Source organism: Orycteropus afer, unplaced genomic scaffold (genome assembly GCF_000298275.1).
Source record: "Orycteropus afer afer isolate SDZICR_OR568_19922 unplaced genomic scaffold, OryAfe1.0 scaffold00567, whole genome shotgun sequence".
Lineage (NCBI taxonomy): Eukaryota > Metazoa > Chordata > Mammalia > Tubulidentata > Orycteropodidae > Orycteropus > Orycteropus afer.
In genome coordinates, this window is record NW_006922154.1 from 1,253,058 (window position 1) to 1,280,143 (window position 27,086).

The 27,086-nt window shown below is 37.4% G+C and overlaps 1 protein-coding gene across 1 annotated transcript in view; it reads left to right on the forward strand.

The window, feature by feature from the left end:
• The window catches only part of HAO1 (hydroxyacid oxidase 1), a 93,023-nt gene that overhangs the window by 59,825 nt on the left and 6,112 nt on the right, over window positions 1-27,086 (forward strand). Inside the window, exons 5-7 of the mRNA XM_007955980.2 lie at window positions 15,106-15,197; window positions 23,993-24,151; window positions 24,253-24,322. Coding sequence (XP_007954171.2) covers window positions 15,106-15,197; window positions 23,993-24,151; window positions 24,253-24,322 — 321 coding nt within the window. The remainder of the gene's footprint in view (window positions 1-15,105; window positions 15,198-23,992; window positions 24,152-24,252; window positions 24,323-27,086) is intronic.

Sequence of the window (27,086 nt, forward strand, 5' to 3'; positions counted from 1 at the left end):
TTGTTGTTATTTGCCGTCAAGTCGGCCCTGACTCATAGCGACCCCTCCTTGGGTGTCTGAGGCAGTATCACTACGGAAGTAGGATTGCCCAACCCTCTCTCTCTCTCTCTCTCTCTCTCTATATATATATAATTAGAAAGCACTCAAAAGCAAGAAAGGTAAGATGAGGTATTTGGCATTTGAAAGGAAATAACATATTTATACATGTATAGTTTATGTTGTCTAGTTTTTCTGTAACTAGTATGTTCATTTATTTAACAAAGTGTAGGTTGGGCAATCCTACTTCCGTAGTGATACTGCCTCGGAAACCCAAGGAGGGGTCGCTATGAGTCGGGGCCAACTCGACGGCAAATAACAACAACAACAACATGCTGAGCAAATAATCCAAGAAACTGGACTATATGAAGAAGAACATGGCATCAAGATCAAAGGAAGACTAATTAACAACCTGCCACATGCAGATGACACAATGTTTCTTGCTGAAAGTGAAGAATACTTGATGTACTTACTGAAGAAGATCAATGAGTACAACTTGCAGTGTGGATTGTATCTCAACATAAAAAAAACCAAAAATCCTCGCAACTGGACAAATAAGCAACATCATGACTGGTGGATAAAAAATTTAAATTGTCAAGGATTTCATTTTACTTGGATCCAGAATCAATTCCCATGGAAACTGCAGTCAAGACATTAAATCTTTGTTAAAGAGCAAAAATATCACTTTGAAGACTGACCCAAACCATTGTCTTTTCAATAGCCTCATATGCATGTGAAAGCTGGACAATGAATAAGGAAGACTGAAGAAGAATTGATGCATTTGAGTCATGGTGTTGGTGAGGAATACCATGCACTACCAGAAGAGTGAACAAGTCTGTCTTGGAAGAATTACAGCAAGAATGCACCCTTGAAGCTGAAGCTGGACTAAAGGGAGTCCCTGCCCACTGAACCAGTTCACACACCCCGAGTACTGGAGAGATGACAAAGATAATTTATTACCATGCTCATGGTGAGAATACAGGGCCTATACCCAAATCTGACTCCCCCAGTGAGAGTTGGAGTTCAGTTTTTATTCTGGGAATTTGGGCATGCATTGGCTGGCAATTGGTTGAAGTTTCATTTAGCTTAGTTTAAAAGGACGGTCAATTTTGAATACAGTGCCCTTGTGCACCAGATGAATACACAGACTTCCTGTCATCAGCTGATTGGGGCTTAGGCAGATGGGGAGATGTTCATTCTGAACAACTTTGTTCCATTTTTCCCACTATGCATGTCCATGGGCCAAAACTGATCTGAGTTGGTTTTAACCAATTTCATGTTGGTCTTGGCTGGATTTCTGAAAAAAAAAAAAAAAAAAGACTTTAAGGAGATGAGTTATCATGCCCTCTCACCTGTTTCCAACCGAAATGGGAGATTGTTACAGAAAAGGATGAGATAGTGCGTTAAACATGGATTCAAAATGAGAATGGCCAGATTTCATTTCACGTACCTTGGACATGTTATTTCTAAGAACGAGTCCCTGAAGAAGAATATCATGCTTGGTAAAGTAGAAGGTCAGTGAAAAAGATGAAGGTCCTCAACGAGATGGATTGACACAGTGGCTACAAAAATGGGCTTGTGCACAGCAACAACTGTGAGGATGGCGCAGGACCTAGCAGTGTTTCATTCTGTTGTACATAGAGTTACTGTGAATTGAAACAGACTTGAAGGCACTTAACAACAGCAAACAAACATCTCTATGACAGTGGCTGCATCAAGTAACTACATATGCTCAGTCGGGATATGGGGGTTGGTTGTAAGGGGAGTGTTCTGGGAAATACAGTTCTGAACAGTCTGTAGATCTCATCCAAAGGCACATGGATTGACTGAGACCCATGCTCTTTCTTGTCCTTTTACCAGAAATGTGCAGAAAGATAAAATCTTGGATAACTGGAAATATCTAAATGGAATATCCCTTTCTTACTCCATTTTAAGAATTGCATCTTAATTAAAGCAAATTGGAAAGCAAGACGTAATATCTTGCTGTAGTTAAATTCTGTCATTGAAGAACAAACTCAAATCATGTATTTTTGAGAATTTGATCTTCATGCAAATTCATCCTAACAGACAAATAGCCTTATGAGCAAAGGCATAACACTTTTTACAGTGTTTTCTCCACCAAAAAAAAAATCCAGACTGTCTCACTTCCATGTGGCTTTTGTTTCTGAGAAACTATTTTCTAATTAGCTTTTTTCCCATTTAACTTATTCACATCAGTCTCATAGAAGATTCACTCAATACTCTTGAATTGTGCTCAAAACTGCTGCTGTGTGTCTAAGATTTAGTTACAAAGCTTGTATTAAGTGAGCACAAAGTCTTGGGTGAAAAGCAGTGGTGGCTTGAGGGAAATCTTGAGCACTCATATTTCACTTTGATATTTTTAATTATTTAATTTATAGAAATAAGGTATTAATATAGCAGACAGTGATATTAACCAATAAAAACAAAACCACACTCACTGCCATTGACTCAATTCTGACTCTTAATGACCTCCATTGGCTTTCCAAGGCTGTAAATCTTTATGGAAGTGGATTGCCTTATCTTCCCCCATGGAGCAAGCAGCTGGTAGATTTGAACTGTTGACATTTTGGTTAGCAGCCAAATACCTTACCTGCTATGACACCAGAGCTCCTTATTACCAATTGATTATTATATTTGTCAATCAACCAAGATGTTAATTGGCAAATTAGCAAACATTGAATAGCATATCAGTGCATTCTGTTATAAATAAGGTCTCCAGGAGTTGGATCCAACTTGACTAAACTACCACCACCACCACTGTAAGAACTAATGAAAATGTCATATAACTCATGAACATTTTGTTGGGTCAGAACATCTCATTAAGGCAAAATTGCTCTTCTCTCTGGGTTAAAACAAAATGGAAGACTGTACAAGGTTACATAAACAGTTAATGAAAGGGGCTTAGATGTGGTTGCAAATGATTCTTCTTACCTTTGCTTCTGTAGATACTCTAACCTGCTCTGTGAAACCTATTTCTGCCTACATTTCCAGAACTGTGTACAAGAACATGGAAAACACTTGAAATGATGGAAGATAACAAATTGTTATTGAAGTACCTCAGATGGAAGGACTTTTCATCATCATCCTGACTCAAATGCAAGTTTATTGTTATAAACAAAATTCAAACATATTTGCCAAAAACATCCAACAAATGAATCCCATTGTCTTCCTCCACCCACCCATCTTCTTAGTCTATACTCCCTTACACTATCAGGTGGAAATAATGATAATAATTGTTGTTATGTGCCGTCGAGTTGGACCCGACTCATAGCAACCCCTCCTTGGGTTTCCGAGGCAGTATCACTAAGGAAGTAGATTGCCCCATCTTCCTTCCGAGGAGTGGCTGGTGGGTTTGAACCACCAGCCTTCTGGTTGGCAGTCAAGTGCCTTAGCCACTATGCTACCAGAGCTAATAGTTAAGATTTATTTGAGTGCACACTCTACATCAGGCATTTTCTAAACACCCATTCCACTCATTTAATTCACAACACAATCTTATGTGAATTATTGTTCCCATTTTTTTCCCCTGTATAATATTTTATTGAATGGATATACCAGTTTTGCAAATCTGATCTACTGTTGGTGGATATTTACATTGTTTTCATTTGAGGCTACTATAAAAGAACAAAACAATCTGTGTATGTATTCAGGGGTAGAATTTTCTGGGTTGTTCATGGGTATTTTATATATATGTAAGTTTATGCTAGCTAGCATTTTTTTTTCACATTGTGCCACTTTTATTGCTATCCTTTTCCAAAATATCCCACCACCATTAACATAAACTCAATGCCCAGCAAACAAAGCTTCTCATTTTCCCCTCCTACCCTGGTAACCACTAATAAACTTTTTAGTCTCTCTTTCTCTCTCTCTCTCTCTCTCTCTCTGTCTCTCTCTCTCTCTATATATATTTAACCTCTCTAGGAATTTTCCCAGGAGCTCTGGTAGCATAGTACCTAAGGCACTTGACTGCTAACCAGAAGGCTAGCAGTTCAAACCCACCAGCCACTCCTTGGAAGGAAGGTTGGGCAATCTACTTCCTTAGTGATACCACCTTGGAAGCCCAAGGAGGGATTGCTATGAGTCGGGTCCGACTCGATGGCACATAACAACAACAACAACAGGAATTTTCCCTCCTCTTCCATCCCATCCCTGGTAACAAACAAAGAAAGTTTCCTTCCATGTGTAAACCTTTCCTTGACATTTTTCAATAGTGAACTAATGCAATATATGTCTTTCTGTGATTGACTTATTTCATTCAGCATGATATCCTCCAAGTTCATCCATGTTATGTGTTGGTTTGCATATTCTGCATTACTTTTTAAGGCTGCATAGTATTCCATTGTGTATGTAACACAGTTTTTTGTCTATTCGTTGGATAATGGACACTTAGGTTGTTTCCCTCTCTTTGCTATTGTGAATAGTGCTGCGATGAACATAGGTGTGCATGTATCTATTTGTGTCCTGCCTCTCACTTCTTGAGGATATGTATCTAGTAATGGCATTGCTGGGTCAACTGGTATTTCTATTTCCAACTTTTTAAGGAATTGCCATATGATTTCCTCAGTGGTTGTATCATTTTACAGTCCCACCAGCAGTGTATAAGACTCCCAATCTCTCCACATCCTTGCGAGCATTTGTTATTTTCTGTCTTGTTGAACTTTGCTATTAATGGTAAGGTGAGATGGTATCTTATTGTTGCTTTGATTTGCATCTTAACAGCAACAACAACAATGGCTAATGATTGTGAACATTTCCTCATGTGTTGATTGGCTGCCTGAATATCTTCTTTGGTGACGTGTCTGTTCATGTCTTCTGCCCATTTTTAATTGGATTATTTGTCTTTTTGATGTTGAGGTATTGTAGTTTTCTATAAATTTTAGAGATAAGTCTTTGATATGTCATTGCTGAATATTTTTTTCCCATTCTGTATGTTCTCTTTTTACTTTTTTGGAGAAGTTTTTGAAGAACATAAGAATTTAATTTCTAGAAGGCTTCAATCATCATCTTTTGCTGTTTGTGCATCTTGGATTATGATTGATAGTCTATTTACGTCATGAATTAGGTCCTCCAAGTTTGCCCATATCTTGTCTTTGATGAACTTTTTAATTTTAGGTTTCTCATTTAAGTCTTTGATCCTCCTAGAGTTAGTTTTTATGTATGGTGTGAGGTGTGGATCATGTTTCATTTTTCTGTAAATGAATATCCAGTTTCGCCAGCACCATTTGTGAAAGAGACTATCTTTTCCTCATTGAATAGATTTCAGCCCTTTGTCAAAGATCAGATGACCATAGGTGGATGGATTGATTTCTGGGCTCTCAATTCTGTTCCACTGGCCTATGTGTCTCTCAATGCACCAATACCAGGCTATGTTGACTACTGTGACTGTTTAGTAGGTTTCAAGATCTGGGAATTTAAGACCTCTTACTTTTGTTCTTCTTCTTCAATAGTGCTTTGCTTATCTGAGGTCTCTTTCCTTTCCATATAAAATTAGTGCTTGTTTTTTCCATGTTATTAAAAAATATTAATGGAATCTGGATTGGGATTGCATTGAATGTATAGATTGCTTTGGGTAATATTGACATTTTCACAATGTTCAATATTCCTATCCATGAACACGGTATGTTCTTCCATTTATGTAGATCTCTTATTGTTTCTTGAAGTAGTGTTTTGTAGTTTTCTTTGTATAGGTCTTTTGGTAAGATTTATTCCCAAGTATCTTATCTTTTCGGTAGCTATTGTAAATGGTATTGATTTCCTTATTTCCTTTTCAGAGACCTCTTTGCTGGTGTGGAGGAATCCAATGTTGATCTTGTATCCTGCCACTCTACTAGATCTCTCAATAAGTTCCAGTAATTTTCTTGCTGAGTCTCTTGGGTTTTCTACGTATAAGATCATATCATCTGCAAATAGGCATGGTTTTACTTATTTCTTACTAATTTTGATGTTTTTGATTTCCTTTTCTTGCCTTATTACCCTGGCTAAGACTTCCGATTCAATGTTGGATAGAAGTGGAGATAGAGGACAGCCTTGTCTGGTTCCTGTTTGCAAGGCGAATGGATTCAATCTCTTTCCATTAAGAATAATGTTGGCTATTGGTTTTGCATATATGCCCTTTATTATGTTGAGGAATTTCCCTTTTATTCCTATTTTTCTGAGAGTTTTTGTCATGAATGGGTGTTGGATTTTATCAAATACCTTTTCTGATTCTATTGATATGATCATACGATTATTTTCCTTTATTTTACTTATGTGATGGATTACGTTGATTGTTTTTCCAATGTTGAACAATCCTTGCATACCTGGTGTGAATCACACTTAGTCATGATTATTATTTTTTTGAGATGTTGTTGTAGTCTATTTGCTAGGATTTTGTTGAAGATTTTTGCATCTGTATTCATGAAGGATATTGGTCTGTAGTTTTCCTCTCTGGTGGTGTCTTTGCCTGGTTTTGGTATCAGAGTTATGCTTGCTTATTAAAATGAATTAAGGAGGATTCCATCTTTTTATGTTTTGGAATAGTTTGAGTAGGATTGATGTCAGTTCTTCTCTGAATGATTGGTAGAATTCTCCAGTAAAACCATCTGGGCCAGGTTTTTTTTTTTTTTGTAATTTTTTTTATGACCTGTTCAGTTTCTTCTTTTGTTATGGGTCTGTTCAAATTTTCTACCTGAGTCTGTGTTAGCTTAGGTAAGTAGTGAGTTTCTAGAAATCTGTCCATTTCTTCTAGGTTCTCAAATTTATTAGCATAAAGTTCTTTATAGTATCCTGGTACTATTCTTTTTATTTCTGTTGGTTCAGTTGTTAGGCCACTCCTTTCATTTCTTATTTTTGTTATTTGCATCCTCTCCTTCTTTTCCTTTGTTAAGTTTGCCTGTGGTTTGTTGATTTTATTGATCTTTTCAAAGATCCAACTTCTAGTCTTGTTGATTGTTTTCTGTTGTATTTCTATTTTCTGTTTCATTTAATTCTGCTTGAATCTTTATTATTTCTTTTCTTCTTGTGACTGTAAGCTTTTTTTGGTGCTCTTTTTCTAATTTTTGGAGATGTTGGGTTAAGATGTTGATTTTGGCTTTTTCTTTTTCTTTTTAAATTGTGCTTTGGATGCAAATTTACAGAGCAGAATTTGTTTTACATTCAACAGTTCATGTACATTTGGTTCACTCCCCAATAACCATACCCAACTCTAACCCACTCTCCTCCTTTCCCTTCCCTGTGATCCCCTCATCCTTGTAAACTTCTTAGTTATGCACTCCTGTCTGTCCAGCTTTCCCTCCATGTGAATGCTGCCCCTCTGGTGTCTCATGGCTGATTGCTCCAAGGGGTGCATCTCTGTAGAGTAGGTGGGTACGTTACCCATTTGATTAATCATTCATCTGTTGATGGACATTTAGGTTGTTTCCATAGCTTTGCTAATAGGGAATAGTGCTGCAATGAACATGGGCATATGTCTGTTTGTGTTCTGTCTCTCACCTATTTAGGTTATATTCTTAGTAATGGAATTGCTGGTTCAAATGGTATTTCTATTTTTAGTTTTTTAAGGAAACACCATACCATTTCCACAATGGCTATACCATTTTACAGTCCCACCAACAGTGTATGAGAGTTCCAATCTATCCATAACCTTGCCAGCATTTTTTATTTTCTGTCTTGTTGAACTTTGCTATTATTTCTGGAGTGAGATGATATCTCATCATTGTTTTGATTTGCATCTCTCTAATGGCTAATGATCGTGAGCAATTCCTCATGTGTTTGTTGGCCGCCAGCATATCGTCATTAGTGAAGTGTCAGTTCATGTCCCTTGCCCATTTTTGGATTGCATTGTTTGTCTTTTTGGCATTGAGGGTTGAAGTTTTCTATAAATTTCGGAGGTAAATCCTTTGTCAGATATGTCATAGGCAAATATTTTCTTCCATTCTGTAGGTTTTCTTTTTATCCTTTTGGAGAAGTCTTTTGATGTATGTAAGAATTTAATTTTTAAAAGGTCCCAGTCACCTAGGTCTTCGTCCATCTCCTGTGCATTCTGAGTTATTCCTGATAGTTTATTATGCTGAAAATTAGGGCCCCTAGATTTGCTCCTATTTTATCTTTGATGAGCTTTATAGTTTTGGGTAGTATATTGAATATTGAAGTCTTTGATCCACCTTGAGTTTGTTTTTGTTTGTGGGGTAGGGTATGGGTCTTGTTTCACTTTTCTGTAGGTAGATATCCAATTTGCCAGCACCATTTGCTAAAGAGGCTATCTTGCTATCTCATCCCCATTTAATGGGTTTTGGTCCTTTGTCAAAGATCAGCTTGTTAATAGATGGATGGGTCTAATTCTGGGTTTTCAATTCTGTTCCACTGGTCTATCTGTCTATCATTGTATCTGTCTATCATCAGTTTATTGTGGCCTAATATATGGTCTACACTGTTTTAAGTACTGTGTCCTTACATAGTAAGTTTTGAGATCTGGGAGTGTGAGACCTCTCACGTTGTTTTTCTTAAGAAGCATTCTTAATCTTTCCCTCAGAAAGAATACCTTCCTACAACCCATCCCATGCTGAGAAAAAATAATTGCTACCTAATCTTTCTCTACTAAATTAAGAATCCTATAGCTCAATACCTAATAAGTTCCTTAAAGGGATAAAATAATGAAACAGGCACCTCTAATATCTCATTTTTTTGCCAATCTTGCCAATACACTGCTAAATGACAGCCCATGTTGGTCTACCTCTATCTCCAATGCCGTGACCATCTTCACTTGTCTAGACTCTTGATTTTGTATATTTCACTTTTGATGGTCTATCCGTTCTCTGAGATTCCAATGCTTCTGATAAATATATTCTTCACAAAGCTGTCAGGGTTAGCTTTACAAAGCATAAATTGAATCATGTCTCCCCTGGTTTCCCAAAATAAAATGAAATCCAAAATTCTTAAGGTGACCTGTAATGTGATACATGATCTGGCTCCTGACTACCTCTCCACATTCACCTGCAATGATTTAGTCATAGCCACCTCTTTTAGTCTTCAAACTCTTTTCTACCCCAAGCATGAAAATACATGCTGATTCCCTTGAGTATATCTTGCTCAAAAATTTTCCTGTTTCTCTTACCACAATAAGTCATGCTCCTGATACAAGTTTGGAATAAACAGCATAAATCAGTTGTGCCAGATTCTGTAGAGTGGCTCTCTGAAACCTTTATTCTGCCCTTTTTATAGGTGGAGGTTAGAAATCTAAAAGTGACATTCCAAGATGCCCTTTTGACTAGTGTTCTTGATGCAGATTAGGTTCCACTGGTGAGATCTAGAAGGCAGAACTGAGCAAGGCCATTTTCCTGTTGATGTCCCCAAGGGCAGGCAAGGTTGGAGACATGAGTGTTTAGAGGCAGTCATGATAGCCAGATGCAGGGCCTAGTCCCCAGCTTCTTGTGGTGGTGGCAATGGGGGCAGTAACAAGCTACCACAACCTCTACGTGCAGGCACAGTGAGGTGCCCTTGAAATCAATAGCTCCAGTAGCAACTCCTGAGTTCTGGTCCTACAGCCCTCTTCTTTTTTGATGTGTGCATGTATTGCTTTAAATTGCCTTCTGATCACCTATTTGCTGTGTCCCAAAGATTTTGGTATGTTGTGTTTTCATTCTTATTTGATGGAAGGAATGTTTTAATTTCATTTTTTATTTCTTCTATTATGCAATCATTTTTGAGGAGGGTGTTATTCAGTTTCCATGCATTGGCTCTTTTTCCATTGGTCTTCCTAGTGTTGATTTCTAATTTTATAGCATTGTGATCTGAGAAGATGCTCTGCAGTATTTTAATCTTCTTAAATTTATTGTGGGCTAATATATGGTCTATGGTGGAGAACATTCCATGTGTACTGGAAAAGAATGTATATTGTGCTGTTGTTGGATGGAGTGCTCTCTAGATGTCTATAAGGTCAAGTTTGTAAGTCTTATTATTTAGTTATTCTTCATCTTTGTCACATTTCTTTCCAGTTGTTCTCTTTGTTATTGAAAGTGGTGTATTAAAATCTCTTACTATGACTGCAGGAGCTCTGATGGCATGGTGCATAAGGCATTTGACTGCTAACCAGAAAGTTGGTAGTTCAAACCCACTAGCTACTCTGTGGAAGGAAGACTGGGCGATCTATTTCCGCAAAGATTTCCACCTCGGAAACCCAAAGGGATCTCTGTTAGTTGGAATTGACTGGCTTGCTATGACTGTGAAGTCATCTATTTGTCTTTTCATTTCTGTTAAAGTCTGATTTATGTATTTTGGGGTTCTTTCATTGGGTGCATAGATGTTTATTATGGTTATGTCCTCTTGTTCAATAGACCCTTTAATTTTTATATAATCATTATATATCCTTCCTTGTCTCTTATGGTCATTTTTGTCTTAGATCAATTATATCAGAAATTAATATTGCCATTCCTGCCCTTTTTTGGTTGCCATTTGCTTGGTATAACTTTCTTTCAACCTTTTCTATTTTTGTCTTTGTGTTTAATGTGAGTCTCTTGTAGGCAGCATATTGATGGGTCATGTTTTCTTATCCAGTATGCAACTCTCCATTTCTTAAGTGGTACACTTAGCCCATTTACATTTAGTGTAATTATCAACAACTATGAATTTATTGATGCCATTTAGTTATGTATTTCTTTGTGGTGTTTCTGATTTCTTCATTTCATATAATTTTCCTTTCCTAGCTCATTCTCTTTATGAATTATTTTATCATTTGCTTCATTGCTTTTAGTATTTGCTAAATATTTGTGCTTGTCCTTTTTTTTTTTTGATGCAAAGGTTTACTATTTTTCTTTGAGACTACCTGATTATTGGTCCCATTTTATAGGTTAGGACTTGTCACTTACATAGCAAATGAGTAGCCAATATAGAGTTCAAATTCTGACAGCTTCTGAGCCCAGGACATTAGTTAATCACTGTCTTCAAGCTTGATAAAGGTGGAGAACGAGAAGGGGAGACCAAAAAGAAAAGATTTAATTGAAGGTCTTTTTGTGGAATTATTGTACCAGCCAGCAATCCTGCCCTCCTCCTTCCCCGCATGTGAAAGAACAGGCATAGTTGCAGTTACTGCTCAATAAGGATTTTTACAGAAATAAAGGGATGGCTGGTAAACCCTGTGGGTGCTAGTTGGCATTTATAATATGACAGGATGCTGTCCTCATTCTGGCATTGAAGGAGTTCATATTCCATTACCCTTCCAGTTGACATTTCCTACCTTGTCATACATGAAGTTCCAAGACAGAATTTCTACTCTGAGTAGAAATTGAGTTACAAAACAGTCCAAGTAGCCTACAGATGCTCTATAAACCTTTCTTCCTTAAATATAAATGAAAATTTAGCATCACAAGACATACCGGGAACATCAAAACATAAAAGATATTTTTTCATGATAAATATCCAGAAAAGCTACCTCCAGAGGAAACAAAACAAGAGTGAGATCATTAAAAAATTCCAAATGATGCTCAGAGAAGTTGAAAATACATTATATCTAAATAGCAAGATTATGTGAAAAGAAAATCAAGGTATTAAAAAAGAACTTACAAAGATTAAAAATACAATACAAATTTAATCACTTTGATTAAATGATTGGACAGTATATTTAATGACATTTCCCAAAATGTTAAACAAGAACAACAATGACAACAAGGAATAAAGAAGGAAAATATTATTAAATGAGTGAGAGTTACAAAGATGGAATTGAGAGTTCCAATATCCAGTTGATGTAAGTTCCAGACAGAAAAATTAAAGAAAGAATCAGGGAGGAAATTGAAGACAAATTTCCAAATGTTGAAGACATGAGTCATTAGACTAAGAACACAAACAACAACTAATTATGTTTGTTGGGAAATTTCAGAATATTATATAAAGAAAGAAAATGAACAGGAACAGGTTGCTTACAAAGAAAATCAAACTGGCATCAATCTTCTTATCAACAATTAAAAAACTCAAACCAAACCCATTGCTTCCAAGTCAGTTCTGACTTATAGCAACCCTATAGGGCAGAGAAGAACTGCTCCATAGGGTTCCCAAGACTGTAAATCTTTATGGAAGTAGGTTGCCTCCTCTTCCTCTAATGGAGCAGCTGATGGTGGGTTTGAACTGCAGGTCTTTTTGTTAGCAACCAAATGCTTTACCCATGATTCCAACAGAGCTCCTTCTTATCAACAATAGTTAGAACTAAAAGACAATGGAGTCACATCTTCAAAGTTTTGTGGAAAAATGATTTTCAACCTAGAATACTATACATAATCCATCTATCATTTCAAATGCAAGAGCGTATATTTAAGTACAGTATAAATTTATCTTCTGTAAATTCTTTTTAAGAAATGTATAAATTGATACAAAAAAAATGAGAATATAAACCAAATGAGAACATAAACAGCAGTGGATTCAGCCACATTGAGTAAATAGAAATCTCAGGATGAAGATGAACAGTAGACCTTGAGGGTCACTAGAGCAGAAGAGAGCAAGAAGCCTCCATGGGCTTGTCTTCAGAGAGAAAATAGGTGACTTGAATAGTTTACATGGTGCCATAGGGCAACATCAGGAGCTCTGGTGGTGCAGTGGTAAAAGCATTTTGTTACTAGCCAAAAAGTCATTGGTTTGAATTCCCCAACCACTCTACAGGAGAAAGATGAGGCAGTCTGCTTCCGTAAATATTTACAGCTTTGAAAACTTGATGGGGCAGTTCTACTCTGTTCTAAAGGATCACTTTGAGTCAGAACTGACTTGATGGGAGTTTGGTTTGGTAGAGCAACATCATGGAGTCTGCTTAAGTGAAAACAAAAAAGGTTTATTGAGGTATAGAGATGATCTAGACCAGGAAGACATCCAAAATCACAGAGTGAAGATGATCACTAAGCCAGACAATGAAAAACCATTTTTGTACAGTTGGAACGAGAACTAAAGTTTACATAATCAAAATTGGCTGAAAGATAGAGAAGTCAAATGCGGGATATCTAAAAGTGGGAAGCAGGGGTTGGTGGATAACACATAAGCAGGATTACGTGATTGGTTAAGAGTACATAACTATAAGCATATGTGCTTTTTAGTCTATTATAGAATTGTCAGAGGAGAATGGCAGGACTGGTTTCTCAGGTAACCTGCTATAAAAATGGTTTTCTCAATTGCATCTGTTACTGGGGGTCCATTGTATAGGTGTATTGATAATGCTGTACATCAAGGTCCTTTGGATATAAGCTATCACGTCTGTTTGACCATAGTGGGAATAGGTTGTAGTATCCTTCATCTTCCAGACCTCAGAGAAAAAGAATATCTCCTTTAGGCATATTGTCAGTATCAAGGTGAGAGGAACCACTGTTAGAAAAAGGCAACTTTAAAATTCAACATGGATTCTAGATTCATATCAATACTTTAGAACGGAGTTAAGGCTTCACTTTTAGTTAAGTCTACTTATACACACCAAATGCCTCAGATTTTAAGCTCTCAAACAATATCTAAAGCAATAAGATAACTGAAAAGTTGGAAAAACTTGAAGATATTGTAGAATCCTTATACAAAAAAAAAAAAAAAAAAAAAGAAAGAAAGAAAAGGAAAGAAAGACAATGGGAAAGTTCAGGAAAATAAATCTGTGTAATAAAACATATATGGTCCATTTATGAATCAATACCAAAATGCATAATATTAAATAATTAAAGGGGTGGTTAAAAAAAAAAAAAGGCATCATTCTATCTTGAGGCTAAGGCTTTTCTCAGATAAGTGCCACAGAAATTACCAGTGATATCTCACATGAAGTAATGTATGCTTTAATTAAAACAGAGAGCCTAAAACCATCTCATGGAAACATTCAATTTTATGTTTAATACAAAATAAGCATGGAATATAGATCATATATTGAGCATATAACAAACTACATAATGCAAAAAAACCTTGCAAGTGTACAGGTGACATACGAAGTAGTTGGTAAATGCTACCCATAATAAATATATAGATCAGATCACGTTCCAGGCAATTCATATATAAGGTGACCTTTCATGGTATTGCATTTTAGGGCTTGTCACACCATTCCTTAAATAATTATATACACAAATTTAAAATTTTCATATACTTATAATTTTATAAGGAAAATATTGCTAGTTTTATTTTTTCACTTTTTATTGCAATTTTTTTTAAAGTGGGAATATATCAAATCTAGTATTCTATGAAACACAGTTTGAAACATGTTTTAGCATAAGATTTTAAAACTATCAGAATTATGGATTCTATATGTTTTTATTTCTGACCAAGTCTGCCCTTGCTCTCCATTGCTGAATTTACAGTGTTTTGCATCTGTCTGCATATGTTTTCCAAAACCTGATTTTCACTACAACCTTGGACCAACTCTTTTGGGTATTTGAGTGGTTTGTTATTGGGGGAATGCTGAAAAAATAGTTTAAAATATAAAATATTTAAAAATATATGAGGTAGTTGATTCAAGAGCATGCGACTCTATTTTAAATTTGAACTTTCAGAAATCAATATATTTTGAAGCATGATTTGAGATGTAGGATAGAGGACATAGAATCCATATAACATTTTTATACATTTAAAAGGGCAAAAAACATTTAATTGTAAGACAGTTTCACTTAATATTAACTTTATATTAAAGAATATTTTTTTTTAAATAGGCTTGTTCATTTCTTGTTACACTGAAAATGCTTGGCAGTTATATATTCTTTTATGCTATCCAAATTGTAGAGGTGTAATCCTGCTAAATGCTAAATTTCAATTATCTTATTAATTAAAAATATTTAACAGGAGGACTTCCTTATGAGGATCTACACATTTTAACTATATATCAATTTACTATCTATTGATAATTTTATTTCATAATTAAATTGTTGTAAGTGCTAATATTTCTTCTTTAATGTTCCATATCTATTATTGGGTACCTTTTTGTGTGAAAGATACTAAGGAAGGTATAAGTATTTGTGTGTGTGTATGTGTGTGTATGTGTGTGGGGTTCAGCCTCACTTTGACTGGGAACCTGAGACCTTTAAACCTAAGCCTTATTTGGAGCTGTATTTTCTATATGATTTATTTTGCTCTTTTCAGGTGATGACGCCAGGGAGGCAGTTAAACAAGGTGTGGATGGGATCTTGGTGTCGAATCATGGAGCTCGACAACTCGATGGGGTGCCGGCCACTGTGAGGTTCAGCAAATGCTGAGATTTCTCTTTAAAGTTTCCATTTCCACCAGAGTTTGGACTGTCTCTCTGTCTACCTCTTCTATGTATAGATTTTTGTGTGACTTCTCAAGGCAAAATGTCTGTGAATAATATATGAGACCTCAGATGTTAAGCTTGATGGCAAACAACTAGCTAAATTAGCTAATTACTCAGTTCAATATATGTAAGTGTTAATTTGCAAAAGTCCCTATTACATAGTAATGTATTTGTGGGCACAGATTATTCTTGTATTCATAGGATTGTGTTGTTAGTTGCTGTTAAGTTGGTTCTGATACATGGCTGCCTTACGTATAACAATAATGAAAACAGTAGTCTTGTGCCATGCCTACTGTCATTGGTATGTTTGAGTCCATTGTTATAGCTATAATTCATAGGTACAACAATAATTATAATATAAATTAAAGTATAAAAAGAAAGAAAAGGCCATGAGGGCCCAAAGATGGAGAGATCACAGTCCATGTTGGGAATTACAAAAGGCTTCAATGAAATTCGGTGTCATTACCCCCATTGTGACAGGGAAATAGGAGGAGGGAATGAAGAGTTCCAGAGAGAGTAGGTGAGTAAAAGGAGGTGGAAGTCCTATGCCCCCGGTGAGGGGAGGTAGGCTGAAAATTGGCTCCTCTAGTTGAGAGCTACCTTGACTGCACATTAGAATTACCTGGGGAACTTAAATTACACCAAAACCTAGGCTTCACCTCAGAACAATTAATCAGTATCTCTGGCATAGGTAGGATACAAGCATCTGCCATAATTTTAAGGTCTCAAAATGACTCCTATATGGAGTCATAGTTTTTAAACACTGTAAATGCTGGGGTAGGCAAATCAGATGCCAGAATCTAGATTTAAAAATGTGTGTTAATATTAAACTGGCCTGAAAGGTTTTGGGAAGGAATTAAAACAGTAAGGGAGAACAATTAGCTCCAACATTCAAAAATCAAATAGACTTTGAGGCAGGATTTAAGTTCAAGGATTGGGGGATCAGAAATGGATCAAAAGTCATGGACACAAACACATATCCTGAGGTGGATTCCATGACCTAGTAGCTGAATGAGGGCCAAAAGCTGCAAGTGGACATGTGGGGTGTGAAAAAGGGGCTCTCTTACATGCTGTCCAGTTGTTGGAAGTTGGCCAAGCTTCTTTTAGATGAGGCAATGATGTCGCAACTGCCTTTCACCTCTGCTCTGTCCCCATGTTGACCTCTGTTTTCAGAGGTGAGAATATAGATTAAGAAAGAGAGAGATGTTCGTGAAATACCAAGTAAGCCATTTTTTGTTTGTAGTGTCTGGTGGAAGAGAGGGAGTTCTGGGATATATGTCTGCCTGGATAAATACGGGAGGAGTTTCTTGAATATTTGACATCACTAGCTGTGCAGTAGAAATGACTTGTTCAAGCAACAGTGAATTTTATGCATTGGATTTTGGCAAAAGAGGTGGCAGGAAGATTAATTAAGTGTCCTGGATAATTATGATAGCTAAGAAAAAAAGGAGCTCTGGTAGCATAGTGGCTAAAGCACTTGACTGCTAACCAGAAGGCTGGTGGTTCAAACCCACCAGCCACTCCTCGGAAGGAAGGTTGGGCAATCCTACTTCCGTAGTGATACTGCCTCGGAAGCCCAAGGAGGGGTCGCTATGAGTCAGGGTCGACACATAACAACAACAACAACAAGAAAAAAAAGAAGGAGGGCCAGAACTGCAGTTGGGCCAAAAAACAAAACAGAGCAAAAAATCCAAACCAATTGCCTTCCTGTTGATTCCAACTCACGGTAACCCAAGGTTACAGAGTAAAACTATACTCCATAGGGTTGTCTGCTCTGAACCTTAGTTTCGTCATCATTTAAGGTTTAAATATCAATTAGAGTATTTCTTCGATGCCTGTAAGATTTTAACACTTTATAGCTTGATTTATCATTCACAAAATAAGCCATCATGTATCAAAATTTACTTTTATAGAATTATAGTTACTAAGTTATGTGGAAGGAGCTCTGGTAGCATAGTGCCAAGGCATTTGACTGCTAACCAGAAGGCTGGTGGTTCAAACTCACTAGCCACTCCTAGAAAGGAAGGAAGGTTGGACAATCTACTTCCATAGTGATACCGCCTCGGAAACCCAAGAAGGGGTCATGTCCGACTCGACGGCACATAACAACAGCAAACAAATACTGTGGTGGACTCTCCTTGCTACTACCTTCCTCTGAACTGAATAATCATGTTAATTTTTCTCCTTTCATCAGAACTCTCAGTGATGACATGAATGACTTTATTTGAGATGCCCAGTGAAATTCAAACCACTGGAAACATAGTAGAACAAATGACTCAGTCAAGAAGTAGTGGATTATTGTTTCATTGAACAAGCAGATCGATTTAGCCAATTCTATAAAGCAGTTGAGGCAGTGGTAATTTGTTGGTAGAATTCTTGTCTTTCATGGGTCAATTCCTGGCCAATTGACTTTATGTGCAGCCACCACCCATATGTCAGTAGAAGCTGTGTTCTACTGTGATGCTGAACAGGTTTTAGCAGAGCTAGCCACTCCTCATAAGGAAGGTTGGACAATCTACTTCTGTAGTGATACCGCCTCAAAATCCCAAGGAGGGATCGCTGTGAGTAGGATTTGACTCCTTGGCCGCAATTTTTTTTTTTTTTTTGTCTACAGTAAAACAAACTAGGAAGAAAGGCTTGGTTCTCTACTTTAGAAAGTCAGCTAAAGGAAACCATATGGACTACGATGATCTGATCCATAGCCCCTCATGGGGATGGCACAGGACCAGGCAAGTTTTCAGTCCTTTGTACACAGGTCCCCATGAATTGGGAGCAAACAACATAAAGCAGTTGTATTGGTTTTGTCAGACTAAATGACTGCAGGTGGATCATTGGGTGTAAAGGTTTGTCCTCTCAGCTGTTCCTGAAGCATCAGTGGTAAGCAGGAACCAAGCTACAGGATTGTGCACTTAAGAGTTTAAACCATATGGCCAGAAGATTTCAGCTCTTTCTAATTCAGCTTTACTTGTGGAGATTGGTCTTTGTTAGGCAGATGTTAAATGCTGCATGCAGGAAAATTTGAGGTAGAGAGTGAAGTTCTCCCTGGGCAGGGAGAAGTTGGTCACTGCTCAAGCAAAGCTTTTCCTCAGATTTATGCCTCACTTGTGTACTAAGACACAGACTTAGTGTGTAGGTCAAATGAAGTTTGTTTTCTAAAAATAAATCTAAATCTACTGAAATCAAATCTTACTAGATTTGAAAAGGAAAAAAAAAAAAGTGTAAATGCTGTGGTTAATTTCCCTCTGGCTGTAGGGACATGGAAATTTATCTAAAAAAGCCTTTTTGAGTTGTGGTCTCTGAGACTTTTTTAAAAAAACAATAACCCTCTCCTTTCGTGCCTTGTGCCTAACAGTAGTAGAGGCTTGCTTGAGTTTTGCTTCATACTTTGGAGTAAAATGTAAGGCCCATGATGATGAGAGAAATGTGAGAAAGAATTAGGTTTATGGTGAAGGGTGTTTCCCTCAGTATGTGGGTTTTGAGGTGAGTGAAAAAGGCTTGGGGGAGACTATGGTGTAAAACATATCAGTAAATGCATGAAAGAACTCGCTGTCCTGCAGATCCTGTTACATTATGAGTCACCAAAACAAAATGATGTCATGGAAAGAGCACTGAAATAGGAATTCAGAATCTTGAGTTCAAGTCCTTGTCTTGCCTCCCTGAAGTGGTAAGAGTTGTGTGTGCAAATTGCTTAGACTTTGTCAGGCTCTTCCCTAGTGTTATGTTAGTTGCAAAGAAAAAGTGACTGGACTATATGACTTCTACATTTCTGTAAATCACTGGGGAGCTCTGGTAACGTAATGCCTAAGGCACTTGACTGCTAACTAGAGGGCTGGCGGTTCAAACCCACCAGCCACTCCTCGGAAGGAAGGTTGGGCAATCTACTTCCATAGTGATACTGCCTGGGAAAGGCAAGGAGGGGTCGCTATGAACCGGGTCTGACTAGACGGCACATAACAACAACAACAATAAATCATTAAAGCTCTTTCACCCTGAGTCCCCCTTGTATGGAAAAACATTTGTCACTAGTTGTCTTGTAACATAACACTAACTTCACTTCATCTTTTTTAAAAAATTGTTTTGGTAAATTATATATGACAAAAAATAGCCATTTTAACAATTTTAAATGTCCGATCCAATGACATTAATTACATTCATCATGTTGTACAACCATTGCCACTATCAATTTCCAAAAGATTTTCATCACTCCAAACAGAAACTCCATTTAGACAATAATTCCCAACTCCCTCTGCCCTTAGTCCCTGGTCATCACTAATAAATGTTGATCTCTGTACATTTGCTTTGTCTAGATATTTCATCTATATGGGATCATATAGTATTTGTATTTTTGTGTCTGCATAATATTTTCAAGGTTGATCTTATGTTATTTTTGTATATTGCTACTGAAAACTGTAGCCAGACTTCTGTTACACCCAAAAATAATTACAAAAAAAAAAAAAAATTTTTTTTTACATTTTTACCCTCAAGGTCATAATGTAGCCAAGATTGACCTTGAAGTAATTAAAAAACATTATAAGACAGAAGTTAATAGATTTCCAAAGTGTGTAATGTTAGAGCTTCTGAAACTGGTGTCTGAGGACAGACCTTCTGGGGTCTGTGGGCTCTGGACATTTTTCCTTTTCAGTTTTTCATTTTGATGCTAAGTGGATCCAATACGCCTTAAAGGTATAAATACGAAATTCTTTTCTGATGAACATTTTCAACTGTAAATCATTTTCATAGAATAAGTATTTGAGTTGCTAAATCAGTATTTATCAAATTGGGTTCTCCGACACATTCTTTGGGAACTGAGAAATTTTCTTTTTCCTTTTGAAAGGTGCAAGTCCATCTTTGAGAAACACTTGATGTGTCAGTTGGCTTTTTCTCTGTAATAAAACCACCCTGAAACTTACTGAACATTTTGATCAAAGATTCTATCACAAAATCCTGATTGAAAGTGGGGGATGGTGTGGGGAACAGAGTTTCAATTATTGTTTATCATAGAATCCATTTGTTCTGGAGCCATTGAGGATGAACTCCAGAAACTATGGCCAAAGATAATCTATAACCCTGAAACCACAAATTAAAAATATCCCCTGAAACCTTCTTTAAACCAAACAATAGTCTAACTTAACTAGTAAAGAATGTGCATTATGAGTTTTACACTCTTAAAAAACTTGCTAAAAGGGATCAAATTATTAGCAGAAACTTGAAAGAGTAGATAGAAAACTTAGGGAGAAATGAGTTTATGTCAATAGGGGAAAAACAAATTTGAAAATGAGGGTGAGGATGGCTGTACACTTTGAAGAATATAATCAACGTCCCTGTGTTGTACACATATAAATTGTTGAATTGGTGTATATTTACTGTGTATATTTTCAACAACAAAAAAATATCAATAACCATTTAATCATTTTCCAATGATGTGGATTGGGAATTTGGACTGGCATCTACTGGGAGGTTTTCTGGTCTTTGCTGTATTCACTCCTATGTGTCTGTGGTCACAACTGGGTCTAATAGGAGTGGTATAGTATGACCTCAGCAGAGAAGGCTCTACATTGTTTCACAGGTTCCAGCAAGTTAGCTGGGCTTGTTATCATTAAGTGGCAGGTTTCCTAGAGAGTAAGTGGAAGCAGACAAGGTCTCTTAAGATCTAGACTCAGGTCTGGCACACTGGCACTTTCTCAACTTCTGTTGATGAAAGCAAGTCACCAGACTAGCTGAGATTCAAAGGGTGGTAGAATAGAATTTGTTCCTGTCTTTCATCCTTGTGATGATATGAAGTCCTGAAATGTCACACTGCACAAAAAGAAGATAGGGAGGAAAATGATTGCAGCCATTTGTGCAATCAGTCAAACTTATTTTCACCTATGATTTTCTAAGTGTATTTAGTAGTGGCTCCTCAAGGCTCCCTGGTGAAGTGTGCTGCTTGGAGTAGGGTAGAGAGTCAGGTCCAGTGATCTGGGTTCTGCCCCCTTCACTTTGAACTAAAGCAGCTCTGACTTTCTCTGCTTTTCTTTAAGTTCAGCTGCTTTGGTTTGAGTAAAAGGTCCCATGCCTCAAGTATTAGAAGTAGAGAGTGTAACAATGAATGTCATAGGAAGGTAGAAAGGTGAAAGCTCCCTGTACACAGTTTTGGGGCAAAGGAACTTTCTAGAAGAGTGTGATTCAAGCAGAAATGGGAATAAGGAGTCTCTCATGAGTCAGATCCCTGTAAGGTTCTTTTCACATCCCTTAAACTGTCTGGCATGGTGCCTTGACAATAAAGTGTTTGATAAATTAATAAGTGGGTGGATGAATGAGCAATACCACATTGGGGTCTCACCATATTTTCCTATAGATTAACTGAATTGGACTTAAACCTGCAATTAAGTGTCTAAAGAGGCACTAAGGGAGAAAAGCTGATATGAATGGCCTCAGAGATGTGCAGAAAGCCACAAGGAAGGAGCATAACAGGGCTGTAAAAGAGTGAGCTTGTGCTGCTGTATTTGTTTATTTAAATTGCTTTGATCAGAATTATTCTGTGTAAAACACAGTGTGCCCAGTTAAATGGCAGTTACAGCCAGAAAAAAAAAAAAAAGAGGGTTGAAATGCTTAGTAACAGGTAGAACATTAGTTTCCACAGACACAGGAAGTAGCAATCTGGGCTCTGTTTTATAACCCAGGATTTCCATTTTAAGCACCATTGTTAGTTTACCTTTAGACCATGTTAGGCATTGGAAACAATGTGAAGAGATTTGATTTCCGTGACTTTGAAAATGTGTATTGAACGCAAGCTGGCTAATATTTTTCTTTGGTTCTGGTTTCATATGGGGAAATACACTTAATTATAGCTTGCATCATTATGTGGAAATTGTAGCATTTATATGTTGATGTAATTTTCTGAATGTAAAAGAAGACTATGTATAGGTAAAAGGACACATGTAAATGGATCCAAAGCATGTTTGGCAAGGCAGACAAGTCAAAAGGAAAAGGGGAAAATCACATTACCTGCCAAACATTTAGCAGCCACATGCCAAATACTGCCTTCACTTCCTCCAAATTTGTAGCCGTGTTTGGTCTTCAGCCTTTACACAAAACTTTCTTTAAGTTGAGCCTCTAAAATTTTAGGGAAGAAGTGGGAAAGCCTTTGAGTGATTTCAGTACAATTATTTCTGGTAAAACTTCACTCAAGTGCACGGTTGTTTCCTCAGTGTCTATTTTAATGGGAATTGGGCTTAATTTTAGATTTGAATATTTTGGTAGGAATATGGAAAATATTTTTAGAGATTTTGATGTATAGATCACTTTGGGAAGTATTTCCATTCTCAAATCAAAGATTTACATCAAAGGAGCCAACTCTATCAGTTAGTAATTGCCACCCGATGCAACAAAAGATCCCAAACTTAGTAACTTAAATCAATAATCATTTATTCTTATGAAACTTTGGGTTAATTGTGAGTCTACAGATTTAGGCTTATTACCAGCTAGGTGGCTGGGCTCCAAGTTTCAGGTCCAGCTGGGCTTGGCTAGGAGAACTCTGCTTCCTGAATATTTATCCTGGAGCCCAAGCAGAAGGAGAAACAGAAGTGGGAAAGAGCACGTAGGAGTACATGAGGCTGCGTAAGACCTAGACCCAGAAATGGCACTCTGCCACTTCTACTCATATGCTACTGTCCAAAGTAGGTCACCATGGCCAAGGTCAAAGTCAAGTTGTTGGCAAATCCACTCTGCCCCCTTTTAGTGGGAGGAGCTGCAAAGTTGCCTTGCAAAGGATGTGTGTTTATAGAGGATTGAAGGATGATCAAGAACAATAAATAACCCATCAGAAGAGTCACACATAGTTTCTGTATTCTGTCATGCAAACCTTTACTCATCATTAATTGCCAATTAAGACATGACTCCTCGGGATACATATAGTCATATTACTTTAAAAGCATTAAAACAATTTTCATGGAGAGTTCTCATATGTATGTCTGTTAGATGAGGAAGTGAGAGACTAGTTTTTCATCACTAGCCTTGTTTGCATTTTTATATAGCACTGCTTGTACAAGCATCTTAGCAAGAATGATTTGCAATAAACAAATAATTTTGTTGTTGTTATGTGCCATCGAGTCAGACTTGATTCATAGCGACCCCTCCTTGGGTTGCCGAGGCAGTATCACTATGGAAGTAGATTGCCCAACCTTCCTTCTGAAGAGTGGCTGGTGGGTTTGAACCGCCAGCCTTCTGATTAGCAGTCAAGTGCCTTAGGCACTATGCTACCAGAGCTCCCAAACAAATAATAATCAATAGAATAATTTATGTGAACAAGCCACGTAATTTACTTTTATGCATTTTATAAAGTATAGCTTTAAAAGCTGATTAGGTGTTTCTGAATTGTGTTTATTATTTTAATGATGTTTTCTGAATTTGCATATTAGGAAAAACAATAACAAAAATAAAAATCGTTGGGCTATGATAGAAAAAAAAAAACCAACCAAAAAACAAATTAAAAAGTTTTTTTTTTTTAAATTACTGGTCTTTCTCTTTTCTTTCAGGAGGAAGTAATTTTACTGTTGATCCCAACCCTACACAGGTTTTTCATTTGAAGACCCATTCTCAAATCAAAAATTCACATCAAAGTAGCCAACTCTATCAGTTAGTTGGCTACTTGGGAGGGTGGGTCAATGGCTTTTTGAGATTGAGGTGGGTAACAATTCAACATTAATAATGCCATCATTTCCCTTCTTGTCTCCACAGATTGATGCCCTGCCAGAAATTGTGGAGGCTGTAGAAGGCAAAGTAGAAGTTTTCCTGGATGGGGGTGTGCGGAAAGGCACAGATGTTCTCAAAGCTCTGGCCCTGGGGGCCAAGGCTGTGTTTGTGGGGAGACCAGTAATATGGGGTTTGGCTTCCCAGGTAACTGGATGAGGAAATAACTCTATAAAATAGGTTAATTTGACAGTGAAACAGATACATGAAACAAATCAGCCTCACTTTTGTATCTTTTACTTGCTTAGGGGGAGAAAGGTGTCCAAAATGTTCTTGAGATACTGAAAGAAGAATTCCGGTTGGCCATGGCCCTGAGTGGTAAGACTTGCCATTCTCATTTACTATTTTCTTTCCTTTCAGTGATCTTTAAGCCATATCCTTTGGAGCTGAGGGAGTCTCTGGGTGCTTCAAATGCTTATTGGGTTTGACTGCTAACCAAAAGTTGGGGGGTTTGAATACATCCAGAGGTACCTAGAAAGAAAGGCCTGGTAATTTACTTCTGAAAAATCATTGAAAACTTTATGGATCACAATTCTGCTCTAACACACATGATGCCACTCTGAGCCAAAATCAACGGGATGGCAACTGGTTGGACCCTAGAGCATCTATAGCACCCCCTTAGGGTCATCTAGAAGTTGGGGAAAGGGCTGAGGCATACTGTGCCTGCCCCTTTTGTGAATGAGCTGTCTTAAATCAGTTCAGTTTTGCTTTTATGTATTTTATTTATTTTGATTTTGTGTATGTTTTTGTTTTTAAAAAATCATAATGAGATAATATTAATGCTCTTGTTGTTTGCCATCGAGTCGGACCCAACCCATAGCGACCCCTTCTTGGGTTTCTGAGGCAGTATCACTTCAGATGTAGATTGCCCCATCTTCCTTCCGAGGAGTGGCTGGTGGGTTTGAACCGCCAGCCTTCTGGCTAGCAGTCAAGTGCCTTAGGCACTATGCTACCAGAGCTCCTCAATGATAGAACAAACTAAATAAAAGGCTGATATACTTAAATATCAAACAAGTATTCCACATGATTTGAGGGTAATATGAATGTAAAAAAGGATATGATATTTTCCCTCAATGAGATTATATTGTGGTTGAGCCACTGAACACTTTTGTTGTTGTTGTTAAGTGCCATTGAGTCGTTTCCAACTCATAGCGACCCCATGCACAGCAGAACGAAGCACTGCCCTATCCCGTGCCAGCCCCACAATCCCTGCTATACTTGAGCTCATCATTGCAGCCACCGTATCAATCCATCTCGTTGAAGGCCTCCCCCTCTTTCGTCGACCCTCCACCCTACCAAGCATGACATCCTTCTCCAGGTAATGGTCCCTTCTTACAACATGACCAAAATAGGTGAGACGAAGTCTGGCCGTTCTTGCTTCCAAGGAGCATTCTGGCTGCACTTCCTCCAGGACAGATCTGTTAGTTCTTTTAGCAGTCCATGGTACTTTCAGCATTCTTCGCCAGCACCACAACTCAAAAGCATCAACTCTTCTTCGGTCTTCCTTATTCATTGTCCAGCTCTCACATGCATACGAGGTGACTGGAAATATCATGGCTTGTGTCAGGCGCACCTTAGTCCTCAAGGAGATATCCTTGCTCCTCAGCACCTGAAACAGTTTCTTCGCAGTTGACTTTCCCAATGCAAACTGAACACTTACATATGTAAATATTTCAGTGAGTACTCAGTGTATGATGTTAGAGTGCTTACCAAATATAGGACCCTTTGCTAGGCACTGCAAGTGAGATAAGGAAGAATATGCCTTAGTGTCCACTCACGCTCACCAATGTAGACCTTATAAGACTATTAAACACAGAAGTTAAGTGACTACCATAGACTATGCCACCTGTAGAACTGGATCAAAATAGAAAACAAGAGGCTTCTATGGAGAAACAGTCTGGAGATGTACTTTAAAACCGGTGTGAAGTTAAGAGGAAAGAAGAGTCCATTTGAGATTAAGAAAATATGGTATATTAATGTAGAGAAACTGAAGCAAAGTATGTGAGCTGTGTTTGATCAAGGTTTCAAGTAATTGGAATAAAGCAATAACTGTCTTATTTTGTAAAAAATGAAGGGAATGCACATCTATTTAGCATATAGATATTAGTTAAATGAGTGGAAATTCTGATTTTCATTGTAGCAAAATCAGTCTACTCAGAGTGTGGGCACCAATGCAGTAGAAGAATTTAAGATTGAAGTGAGAGAGGCCCATTGCAGTAGGAGATACTGACTGACCTGAGACAGAAATAGAAATAAATTGATAAATACTTGTCACCTGGGAAATTGAGAACAAAGGGCCTTTAGGAACTGGAGATACTGATTGGAGATGTGAGGGCTGAAGGAGAATGAGCATCCAAAGCTCGATAGCCTGGACAACGGAGAGAAAGATAATGCCTTTCATAGATCTAGGCATGAGTTTGAGAGGAAGGAGGATAGAGTCATTTGGGGACATAGTAAATTTGAAGTTGATTCCCATATTTATACCTACAGTACAGAGCACTCTCTGAACTCTGGATGCATACCTTTGACCAGTACTGGTTATGCCCACTTGGATATCTAGTAGACATTTCAAACTCCATCTGTACAAAACTAAACTGCTAACTTTCTCCAACAAGCTTGCTCTATCTGTAGTCCAGTCTCTTCCATCTCTGATCATGTTAATATCATATTTCCAGTTGCTTGAATCAAAAATCTTTTTTTAAAAATGTATTTTATTGAAATATAATTTCTGTACAGTGAAATACATAAAACTAAAGTGACATGAGTCAATGCATTTTTTTTTAAGTGTTCCCTCCCTTCCCCTTCCATTCCTGGGAACCAAAAAAGAAAGTTTCCCTCCATATATAAACCTTCCCTTGACCCTCCACAACAATGAACTAATACTATATTTGTCCTTCTGTGAATGACTTATTTCACTCAGCATAATGTCCTCCAAGTTCATCCATGTTATACGGTGTTTTGCAGACTCTGCATTATTCTTTTTTTTTTTTTTTTAATTTTATTTTGATTTGGGTGAAGATTTACAGAGTAAATTCATTTTTCATACAGCAGTTCACATATACTTTGTCTCATGTCATTGACC